Source organism: Actinia tenebrosa, unplaced genomic scaffold (genome assembly GCF_029948245.1).
Source record: "Actinia tenebrosa isolate PJP-AT-01 unplaced genomic scaffold, QUT_ActTen_1.0 PGA_scaffold4__44_contigs__length_22323623, whole genome shotgun sequence".
In the NCBI taxonomy this organism is placed as follows: domain Eukaryota; kingdom Metazoa; phylum Cnidaria; class Anthozoa; order Actiniaria; family Actiniidae; genus Actinia; species Actinia tenebrosa.
The window spans coordinates 1,765,268-1,777,565 of NW_028292581.1; the positions used below are offsets into that span (position 1 = coordinate 1,765,268).

A 12,298-nucleotide genomic window follows, 5' to 3' on the forward strand; every position below is an offset into this window, starting at 1 on the left:
GTTGTTTTCTTAAATAAGAGTATACGAAATATGAAAAATGAAGATAAAATGCGTTAGTCGTATTATTGAATTATCCTATTGGTTTTCTTGTTGCATCACTCGGTTTCGGGTAACATTTTGGGAGTGGAATCCCTGGTCTTACGCGTTACTATGAACGAAAAGCCAACGGTCGAAGGTATGACGAATTTTGAAATGACATATATTACGTTTTTGAAATAGCCACAGCGAACAACATGTATGAATATTGATGGTTACTGGGTTTTGGACGAAGCCAGATGTCATAGTTGGTCATAGTAATAAGGAGTATATAAATAACGCGCGTGTGCTAACGCGTGGGCGGGAGCATCCTGGCAACATCCTATACCAACCCAGATCCCCTGAAATGGTGTCGGCTTATTTAGAATAGTGCTTTAAAAAAACAAAATGGATAAAAATTTATTTTCAGCGAAGAGAGCGAGGATTACAAGCCAGCCAGAGAGCTAAAATATACTCACTTCGTTCCAGTGCAAGCGAGGAAAACAAATGCGGTGAAAGTTGGTGAAAGTTAAAATGTCATACTGATAGTATCATTCTGCTCAGTTTTCAATAAACTATATAGTTTTTCCATGTCCCTAAGTATGTACGAGTTTTTTCGCTCCAAAAAGAGTATAAACCTTTGGCCTCATGCACGACTGGAAGCAGTAGTATTACATTTCGAAGTTTTATTATTTTTAGTGCAAAGGTTTAAAGCTAAACTGCCTTTTTCTTCGCCCCTTTTCTCGCTTTTGTCATATTTCGGATGGCAAAATCTTCTTGAATATACTTTTAAACTAATCTTTTAGTCTCATAAAGTACCGGACCTGAATGAGAACCCAAGCATTTAGACAGTTCTCAGACAAAAATATCGTTTATATACATAAACCCGCCTTCGTGTACTGAGTATTAGCTGTCCTCTTACATCGCGACCGAGCAATCCTTATCAGTAAAACCATTAAGTCAATTCTTTTTTAAAATATCATTTAAAAGTTGGTAATTTTGTTTCACGGTAAGGTTAAATTTGTAATATAAAACACTGAGAACATTATGCTGACAGCATAATGACATTTATGTCGAAACATACTGTTGTTAGATCCGGTAATCCAACTAGATGAATCCGCATATCTCAAGTCGACCAATAGGATATGATTACTGTTATTACGTAGCAGTACTTAAGGCGCGTCTTACTACCACGAGGCCTCTTTCCTATTATTCTCGCAGTCGAGCAAGTTCACTGTAAAGTTATCAGGCAAGTTATTTTACTTTTACACCCTAACTGCGTTATGGCTGACAAGCGCATTCTTATTCTGGGACATTCCTTTATTGGTCGTCTCCACGACTTCATCGAACGTAATTCCGATCTTAGCCTATATTTTCACTGCGAGAATAATGTAATTGTAAGGTGGCACGGGGTTGGGGGGCAGAACTCTCAAACTAAACTTGTCCATTATGACCTACATGTTGTAGAGTCTTTTCGTCCCCACATTGTTATCTTACAAATTGGAACAAACGACCTAACCCGTGCCAATCTTACCCCTGTTCTGGTGGGTTCTGGTATTGAGGACCTAGTTCGTTTATTGCATGACCAATATGGGGTTGAGCGTGTTTGTGTTTGCCAAACACTCTATAGGGAGGCGTTAGCAGCTTTCAACCAAAAAGTCGTTATCACTACGCGTAGTTTTGGAGCCAATTCCTTATGCAATTTATTGGGGTCATAGAGGTTTCTGGCATACAAAGACTAATTTCTACGCCTACGATGGTGTTCATCTGTTCATCTGTTACGCTTTGAGTGCAGTTTTGTTGACTAGCCAGAAATGTTAGACCGGGAGCACACCCCTCCTTATCTTGACAGTGGTGTTGCATGTCAAGATTAGCATTACATGCGGTGTGGCATGTGAGGTTGCACAATACGTGCTTTGTTTTCTATGCTTGGCCTAACAGTGGGTGTTCAGAAACCATTTTGAGTGTACAATCCCTTGATCGCCGTCTTACGGTGTGTCCATTACACTCGGTTTTCTGTTCATTCCCCTTTTTCTAATTTATGCTGTCACTCTGCGTACAGATGCTTTTAATATCGTACTACATACACTACGGCTTTGTCTGTTTTTTTATAGATAATTCTGGACGGCGTTTGGCTCGATTTATGTACTCGCTTTTACGCGTTGCCCTTCTTTTTTGTATGTTTTACTTTTCGCAAAAGCACAAGCGCTTATTTTATCTCGTTCGTATTTTTTGCGAGATAAAACGTTATGTATTTACGCCTTTATCGTGCACTTTGTTAAGTTATGCCTCCCACCAAGCGAGAAACTCGACGCACGAGGTCATCGAGAGCTGATGTCAGAGAAGTCTCAGCGCGTGATGTTCCTAGTAACCGGCCTGCAGGGCCCCTCACCTTGGTCTTGGCTGCCCTGACTGCCTCTCTATTAACAGAGGTCACCAACGCTGTGCAGGCAGCTATGTCGCAACCGCGAGTTGGACAGGAACAGGGTCTCGTCCCCCCAATTGTAGAGGACGAGGTCGCTGATATTCGCTCGAATAATGAGACACCAGATATATCAACGAGTTCTGATCCGCGGCCATCCCAAGTCTTTACTAGTGCTGCAGTGACTCTGGGCTCGAGCGTGTCTTCTAAGATTAAATCCAAAATTTGGGCTAACGAATATGTCGATTTTGGCGCCCTTCTTAATAACTCCCCTACACCCGACAAATACTCGCTTTCAGTGGGGAAACCCTCCGAAAATTCACGCGACCCAAAAATTATGCTGGAGCCCAGTTGCCAGCCCAAGAAAGTTACTAGTATTGACTTATGGCTGACGGCTTTCCACGCTTTTGTAGCCAGTTTCTGTGAAAAATTCTCGGATCAAACCGCGCCATTAATGAAATACTGTGAGACTATTAGAGATATAGCTCACAAGTCGGGTGATTGGTCTTTTTACGACGAGCAGTTTCGCTATCTCCGACAGTCTGCCCCCGACTCCTTTCCTTGGGACCAAATCCATTGGGAGCTATGGCTTGGGGCGGTCACAAATTTTCGGAAACCCCAACAAGGCGCTGAGAAAGGGCCGGCTCAGCGAAATCGCTTTCGCAATACCACCACCCCCCCCCCCCCCCCTTTCCCCAAGGTAACGTGTTGGGCATTTCAGAGCGGAAAATTTTGTAAAGGGTGTCAGTATAAGCACGTTTGTTGCAGATGCGGTGGAAAACACTCCGCCAGCAATTGTACCAAAGACAAACGTTCTCCTTCACGCCCAGCAGTAGCACCAATAAGTCAATTCTTTTTTAAAATATAATTTAAAAGTTGGTAATTTTGTTTCACGGTAAGGTTAAATTCGTGATATAAAAATTATTTGCATTTGAAAATGTACCAGATGTTTTTTATAATAGCTCAGAAATTAGTTAAGATTTCCTAAACTGAAACTTTACGATAATTAATCTTTCACTTTTAGCAAACCAAAAATATGCAAAAATATTTTGTTTATGATTAATTTAGTTTTTCCATAGCAACAAGAAGCCGCATGGCCTTCTTTTTAACAAAAACGACCATGACGTCACGTCAACAGTGATGGCGGCTATTTCACAGATCATTTACACGATAAAGCGATTTTAAGAAAGATCAAGCTTTACAGCTATAAGGATTCACTGAATATGTATGCTGCAATGTTTGGTTAAGATTTGAGTCCTCAAGAGCGAAGGTAGGAAAAAGTAGGCTGTAATACAAAACTGATACGGGTGTGATGCGATGGATACACCTGAGCTTACACGATCCATATCATTGAAAGCAAAAACACTGTTAAAATAAGTTGAGGGCTCGAATCGCTGAGCTGTTTTATTCTATTTTCAAATCAATGTCAATAAGTTATAGTATTCCATCGTAAGTTTATATACATGTATTCACGTAATAAGTTCATGTATATCAAATTTGACAGTCACTCTGCTTGGTCACTGTTGTTTATCATTTCGACCTTCAGATTCAACTCGTAACGTAACGCTGATTTTCATTTTGAATATAAGTACTTATTTTCTAAAGTATATATTTTACAAAGCATCTTGCTTTACTCTAGCATCTCTTTGTATTTTGTAGCTCGATTAACGTAATTCTTTACTGTAATCGTGTTTGTAAAATATAACAAGTACGGATTCTACCATCGTTCGATAGAAAGAAAGCGAAGGCGATAACGAAACGAATCATTTCATCTTTAAGTCATAAATTTATTATGTTAGCACTAGAGATGAATATAAACGCTTCATCACTCGTTTTCTTGTTCAATATTTTGACTTTTCATATGAAAAGAAGAAATATTTTGATGTTAGTCTGACTGACAGTAGTTCGAGCCAAACCAACCAAGCATGAACAGGTGAAATAATCATGACAAGTCTATACACTGTAGAAAGGAAAACATATTGGATTAGTCAAAAAATAATTTAATGATTGAAGCACTTCAAACTTAAAAAATTGAGAAAATGAAATTGAGGAAAAAAGTACAAAAAAAACAAAACAACAACAACAACAACAAAAAACGACAACAACAACAACAACAAAAAAAACAAAAAACAAACAAACAAAAAACAATCTGAACGAGGGCAGGGGAGGGGGGATAGGCTGGAATGGCAGTAATGCACCATTTAATTATTTCTCACATATAAAAAATATCTCAACATTGCCAGAAAGTTTTGAATATAATAATAACAAATCATTCACATTCTTCTAGGACTTCTGGTGCCAAGCTGCTGTGATCTGTGGTTTGCTAGTTGGGATCACAGCCAACAGTATGGGGCGCCGTTTGTGTCAATAATACTTACGTGTTTTATATATACTAATGTCGTATTATATAAAACTTTCAACACCAAATATAATATATCATGTGTTTTATAAAACTTCCGAACTGAAACATATAACTTCTTCAGCAAAATATATAACTTCCTATCCTTTATAAAACTTCGCTACTCATGTAAAACTTCCAAAGGAAAATATAAAACTTCACGTTTTTTATAAAACTTCTTGTTGACGACAACTCTATTGGCCAGCGGTTGTTGCTGGGGCGCCACGTGAACGCGTAATTCGATACTAGCACTCCCTTATAATTCTGGTTGTAAGTAGTCATGGCGGATGAAAAACAGGTCGTTACTTCATGTATGACCACACGAATTGGCACTATCTTGGGGTTGTGTGTTGTGGTAGTGTTGCATCGTTCGGTGTCACCTTTAGTGATCCGTGTAGGTGCAGCACATGTAGTTGGTGTAATACCCGTAGTACCCGTGGTAGGTGTAGTACCTGTAGTACCAGTAATACCTGTAGTATCTGTAGTAGGTGTAGTAGATGTAGTACCTGTAGTATCCATAGTACCTGTAGTACCTGTAGTACCTGTAGTACCTGTAGTACCTGTAGTATCTGTAGTACCTGTAGTACCTGTAGTATCCGTGTAGTACCTGTAGTACCTGTAGTACCTGTAGTAGGTGTAGTAGATGTAGTATCCGTAGTACCTGTAGTAGGTGTAGTATCCGTAGTACCTGTAGTACCTGTAGTACCTGCAGTATCCGTAGTACCTGTAGTATCCGTAGTAGGTGTAGTACCTGTAGTATCTGTAGTACCCGTAGTAGGTGTAGTACCTGTAGTACCAGTAATACCTGTAGTACCCGTAGTAGGTGTAGTATCCGTAGTACCTGTAGTACCCATAGTACCCGTAGTAGGTGTAGTATCTGTAGTACCTGTAGTACCTGTAGTAGGTGTAGTATCCGTAGTGCCTGTAGTATCTGTAGTATCCGTAGTACCTGTAGTATCTGTAGTACCTGTAGTAGGTGTAGTACCTGTAGTACCTGTAGTATCTGTAGTACCTGTAGTATCTGTAGTATCCGTAGTACCTGTAGTACCTGTAGTACCTGTAGTACCTGTAGTACCTGTAGTATCTGTAGTATCCGTAGTAGTTGTAGTACCTGTAGTATCTGTAGTACCTGTAGTAGGTGTAGTACCTGTAGTACCTGTAGTATCTGTAGTATCCGTAGTAGGTGTAGTACCTGTAGTATCTATAGTACCCGTAGTAGGTGTAGAACCTGTAGTACCAGTAATACCTGTAGTATCTGTAGTAGGTGTAGTAGATGTAGTATCCGTAGTACCTGTAGTATCTGTAGTACCTGTAGTAGGTGTAGTATCCGTAGTACCTGTAGTACCTGTAGTACCTGTAGTATCTGTAGTATCCGTAGTACCTGTAGTATCTGTAGTATCCGTAGTACCTGTAGTATCTGTAGTACCCGTAGTAGGTGTAGTACCTGTAGTACCTGTAGTACCTGTAGTAGGTGTAGTACCTGTAGTATTTGTAGTATCTGTAGTACGTGTAGAACCTGTAGTAGCTATAGTAGGTGTAGTACCAGTAGTACCTGTCGTATCTGTAGTACCTGTGAGTTGGATGAGATTACGAAGAATAAAGAGGAAATGAGAAAGGTCTTCACCTTTGACAACTTCGAAGAGCTAACAAATGCATCCTTGCGGGCCCTTTGGTCTATTAATTTTTCTCTCCCTCAGAAGTTGAAGGAAGATGAAATTATTACCTACAAGGCGTTTGCAGACTTTATTTGTATGGTAGAGTATGAAGGTGAGAAACAAAAACTTGGCACTTCAATAAATAGATATTTCAATATTCACTTTGTGAAAAAATAAGCTGGGGTGCATAATTCTTAATACCAAAATGGGCTACAATTTGTCATGAAATAAAAAATGGATTTAAAAATACATTTTTATGGAAAATGGTTTGGATCAAATATGTGAATCTTATTGGGCAGAAAAATCAATGAGCTATATGAGCTTAGTAGTTATAAGTCAAGAGATTTAGGAATATATATTTTCAGGTGGGATTTAATAATAATAAAATGTCTTAAGGATAATAAATGTCTTTATTCTTAATAAGATAAAACATACATATCTTATGTAACAAATTCAATGTAGATCGCTTACATAATAATATATTTAAACTAATTATATACAATATACAAGTAACTGTAAAAAAATTGCTTATGATTAATGCATTTCTATTGCATGGAAAGAATAGTACATATTTCTCTATAGCAATATCTTCATTCAGTTGTATTCTTGGAATTTCAATTTAATGCCAAGCTTATAGCCATATTGGCCATCTTGGAGATACCTGTAATTTTTTTTTTTGTTATTGTTGTTTGAAGTAGAGCCATGCTAGCCTATATCTGATATTTATATTAACCAACACGAATTTCTAATAATCTTTATCTTGTTACCAACAGGCATGTCAAAATATGAGATATCTCTTGCAGATGTTCTAAAATTCATCACTGGCTGTACACAAGTACCTCCCCTAGGGTTTTCAAAGAAAATTGCCATCACTTTTGTTCATGGATGTGAGTCAGGATGTAAATGTCGCCCAACAGCCTCAACATGTGCACTGGAACTCAGGCTTCCAATACACATAAAATCATTTGATGATATGGTATCATGTGGGGTATCCATGCTCAAAGAATGTTTTGGATTTGGAAATGTCTGAGTTTGTGTCTTCAACTAACACAGTGGAGTATAGTTTAAGGTTTTGATGATTCTTTCTCTCAGATTTTAACAATTGGCTGAATACATGATGCATAGATATGATGCTGTGTTTGAGTACACCAGTAATTCTGTTGCTTAGTTTTCAATTCCATGCATTTCAACAAAAGTGAGTGCAAGTCTTTGTATTGTTGACGTTGTGACTTTTTTTACATTAGCATAGGTGATTACGAACATTCTGACACCAAGCTAAGACTAAGCCTGAGTTAATAGTCTGTAATCAGGGAACACAGTGGTTTTTGACTTATAATTTGAAACTGGTTCATTGTTTTCATTATTTAGAACACTTAATCTATCAAAAAAGTAATGAATTATTAAACTGTTGCTGTTTAGTGGCTTAGCTGGTAGGAATAAAAAATGAAGTGCACTGGTCTGTGCACTTGTTTGACTTTTAGATTTACAGAGTATAAAATAATTTACATATCAATGTTATGGTACCACGTTATGTAATAAGTAAGAAATAAATATTGAGGTACCAGCTAAACTTAATGTGTTATCAGCATTTGGTTCTGAAATATTTAAATTTATTCTTCATATGTTTTTATAGGTACGAATATAGTCAATACACTACCTATTATCTTTAGATCATAGACTCTTACTCTCATACCAGGAAATTACTACATTGTGCAGCATAGGATACATGCCAAATGGATAAATTACGATTTGTATCATCATGCTGTAGCCACTCTCTGAATGACTCTGGCTTTAAATGCATTCAATAGCTGCAAGCATACTGATATGAATGTCAAAACTGAAAACAAGGATAATATACACTTTAAATAGTTTTAAATTGCTTAAATGCACATTAAGAATTGCCAATAAATTGCCTTAGCAAAGTCATGGTTTGATTATAATGTTCAATACCATGATTACCATCATCACTTAGAGGGTTAATAAGTAGCTGCAAAATTGCCTCATCACCTTCTTCTAGGCTCACTGAAGACTGTGGGATTTCAACAGTGTTGCTTGTTTGAATCTGTGGTAAGGGTGCATCATAATCAATTCCATAGCTTTGAATAACATCCTGAGTAGAGTTGCACATGTGATGAACCCCATTCATCCACAATTGCAAAGGGGTGTTTGAGTGCACTGAAGACAAAGGATGATTGTTCCATTGCATAATAAATTCATCAATAGATCTGTTTAATCGTGGAAGGAAAACATAATGAATTCCAAACAAATGTAGCTCATTTGAGGGATCAAGCATGTTTTCTGATTCCATATAATAGAAGAGATCCCTGTAATAGCCTATAACACACTGCCTGAGATCTCGCCAAAGCCGTTCAATGCGTTGATTATGTACAGACCTCCCTGTGATAAAAGGGTTGCACGATGGGCCCTTTTCTTCTAGCATAAATCGAGCAACACCAATGTTCTCTGTTCCATAATCACTGCGTATTCGCTCAGGACAACCGAACTTTTCTATCGATTCAATAAACAGTCGTAGGACTGTCATTGCCTCATTGTTGGAAGAGCATCTTAAAAATGTTATTGCTCTGGAATAGCCATCTATTGCTCCATGAATGACTAATCGCCATCTAATCAACTTATGATTTCCATCTATGTGCCTAGAGACAACAGACATAAGTTAAGACAGAGAATAGTACTTTCATGGGAGAAAAGGGTTTTTTACTCACCATAATGCATTAGGAGCAGGAACATTGTAAACCCGTCTCTTAATTGTGTAGCGCCGTCTCATCTCTCTTCCTATTGGATCAACTTTAGTAAGTGACTCCCTTAAGCGTCGTCTCTGTACTTTTACACCCCTTCCAAGTAAGGCTCCTCGGACCATTACCTCACCTGAATTTGGGCAAACATTTAGAATTGAATCTACCATAGCATCCAGCTCTTGATCAGTCATATCACTGAATGCAGGGGTTTCATCCAACCCAAACTCCCTCCTCCGTCTAATGATAGTACTCCTCGATACTCCTAATAAAGAACTAATTTTTGTCCATGAAAATCCCATTTCTCTCAATCCTTGGAGGTGATCTATATCCACAATAAATCTTGGCCTTCCACTAGTAGCTTTCTCACTAGAGGCAACTGCAGACATCGACACTGTTGTACTCTCACATTTTAAAAGGTCAAAGTACTTGTCGGAGAAACACTGATATATTTCCATCAATTGTGAAAGGGCATTTCCAATTTCACATGCTTGTGAGGTCGGTTCTTGGTTAATTTCGATAAGCCATAAATACCAAAAAAGAATAACAACCTGTTCTTCTGCGAGTCTCAACATCGTTTGAAATTTGCCCTTCTCGTTACAATCTAAGTTTCCTTGAAGTTCACAGTATATAGCAGGCAGGCCATTCAAAAAAATCTGGAGATCGGTCAAAACGTCCACAAGAGCAGCCGCCATTTCATCGTGTTTGAAAGAGCATAACCTGGGAACGAAATAAGGAAACCGCTGGCCAATAGAGTTGTCGTCAACAAGAAGTTTTATAAAAAACGTGAAGTTTTATATTTTCCTTTGGAAGTTTTACATGAGTAGCGAAGTTTTATAAAGGATAGGAAGTTATATATTTTGCTGAAGAAGTTATATGTTTCAGTTCGGAAGTTTTATAAAACACATGATATATTATATTTGGTGTTGAAAGTTTTATATAATACGACATTAGTATATATAAAACACGTAAGTATTATTGACACAAACGGCGCCCCATACAACAGGAACTCAGCCCATCACCCTTTCAAGGGTGCTTAGCTTTGATCACTGTTATCTGTGTATTATTAGCAAAATGTTTTTGTCTTTTACACATGTAGTCATGCGATGTGGGAAAAGTGTAACTATATGACTGTAAGACTAAACTGTATTTACAGTCCCTAATTTACATTAGTGGACTCTAGCAAACAGCTCGTATAAAATAAATTCTGTTAGACTACAATCCACACCAAAACTGTTGAGACTCCCCTCATTATTAAAACTACACTTCTATTGACATGGCATACCTGTCAATAAATGGATACCCACTTACTCTTACTATCCTCTTCCCCCTACTTCAATGTTGTTTCCATCACGTCTGTACAACTAGGTACACCCCTCACTAGAATCAGAAGCTGATCATCTCAACATTGGGAAGGGGGATGGGGGGAGGGTGGAAGGGGTGGTATAGTTTGTTTTGTGCTTGGATGGGAAAGGGAAGTTAAGTATGGGTTTCGACTAGTTTTGGCACGGATTGTAGTAAATTATTATGCATGAGGCAAGGGTTGATATTTTGACTGTAGCTTAAGTATATATCTACATACTTTGTTTTGACGATAGCTTTAATTTGATGATTATTCTGTTCTAACTAAAGTAATTTATCTGTTCTGACCACTGTTAGATATATCTATGCTCCGTCATTACCTGCTCACTCCTTTTCTACTATGTCATTGAGCTCTGGAACTACGTCACTTATGAAGAAAAGGACCAACAGGATCCAGATAGTAACGAGGGTGAATGGAACAGTAACACCATTAGGTGCACAACACACAAAGAAAAGAAGTGGATCCATTGGTTCCTTGCAGGGATCTGTAGCAGCATTTGAAATACTTGAGGTAAGCATTGTCCATCAATTATTAGAATACAACAAAAATTAATCAGGAAAAAGGTAATTTTGAAACAGAAAAAAAATTTAAGGGGGAAACTAGATAAAAGGTATAGTCTGAAATAAAAGAAAAATAGAGTGATTCATAGAAACTTGCAATTGAAAGTATTAAACCGAACTTTGAATGGAACTTTTCATACTCAATAATAATCCATGAGTAAACCAGCCAATCAATGGGCTATTTTTGGGTCACATGATGTTACTTGAAACCTGGTAAAGTCCTGTGAAAGGACTGAATTAATTTCGTTCCAGTTACTCCAAGTCAAATAATTAATGATCATGAGAAATCATTTCAAAGCCTCTAATATCGGACTGGATGGGATTTCAAGTCCACGACTTGAAATGCTGTCCAGTACTCATTTATATTGTCGGCTTTGAAATATTACTTAAACAATGATTTATTAAACCAGGTTTTTGCAAGCTCTTTCAGGAGCAGATAAGATTTTTAAAAGGCAGGGCAGCAAATTTTTTGGGGGGGGGGGGGGGGTGCAAAGGGGGGCTGAAGACCCCCTTCAGCAAAAAAACAAAACAAAACTGAAGAATTAGATGCTTTTTTTATTGTTTTCTGTTGTGTTGAGGGGAGAAACTCAATTAGTCCCCCTAAACTCAATTAGCCCCCCCCCCCCCCTCTAAAATTTTGGCTAGATCCACCCTTGGAAGGGGGAAGGTTTGGGGAGTTGACAATACATCCCCCTCACCACCAGTCTGCATCCACCCCAGCTACATACCAAGTACATTCAGATGCCAAAGCTCACTGCTTTCACTTTCATATTCTTTGATTGCAAGCTAATTAGCATCCATTGTTAAGGGCACCACAATGGCCGCCATGCTTTTGTCTTTTAACTCTCTTGGGAATGCTTGCAATCCATCGATAAGTTATTATGATTAATGTAAATAAGAACTTTGTAAGATAGATGCCTTATTCTGAAATATTACTCGGTGGTTTGAGATATTTTTAAAGACGAACCCCTAAGTTGTCAGCAGCTTATAATGTAATAACATTCTGGTGTTTTGAGACTGACACATGGGGGAAAATCTATGTACTGTAGCTTGATGTTGTACACAGACAGCTTGGTCTCTAATTCAGGAAATGAAATTGTTATTTAAATATAGGATAATTTACTAGGGAGTT

At 38.0% G+C, this 12,298-nt stretch overlaps 3 protein-coding genes across 3 annotated transcripts in view; 2 read left to right on the forward strand and 1 right to left on the reverse strand.

Annotated features, from left to right (window-relative positions):
- Window positions 1-3,562: 3,562 nt before the first annotated feature.
- LOC116299155 (transient receptor potential cation channel subfamily M member-like 2) overlaps window positions 3,563-12,298 on the forward strand; it is a 33,180-nt gene continuing 24,444 nt past the window's right edge. Inside the window, exons 1-2 of the mRNA XM_089036168.1 lie at window positions 3,563-3,707; window positions 10,903-11,116. Coding sequence (XP_088892294.1) covers window positions 10,946-11,116 — 171 coding nt within the window. The 5' untranslated portion in view covers window positions 3,563-3,707; window positions 10,903-10,945. The remainder of the gene's footprint in view (window positions 3,708-10,902; window positions 11,117-12,298) is intronic.
- LOC148906850 (uncharacterized) lies at window positions 6,294-8,060 on the forward strand. The gene is made up of 2 exons (XM_089037192.1): window positions 6,294-6,602; window positions 7,264-8,060. The coding sequence occupies exons 1-2, from the start codon at window positions 6,443-6,445 to the stop codon at window positions 7,518-7,520; spliced, it is 417 nt and encodes a 138-aa protein (XP_088893318.1). The 5' UTR covers window positions 6,294-6,442; the 3' UTR covers window positions 7,521-8,060.
- Window positions 8,113-9,935, reverse strand: LOC148906851 (uncharacterized). The gene is made up of 2 exons (XM_089037191.1): window positions 9,214-9,935; window positions 8,113-9,144 (listed from the first exon to the last, which is right to left on the reverse strand). Exons 1-2 carry the CDS (start codon window positions 9,816-9,818, stop codon window positions 8,382-8,384), a joined length of 1,368 nt encoding a protein of 455 aa, XP_088893317.1. The 5' UTR covers window positions 9,819-9,935; the 3' UTR covers window positions 8,113-8,381.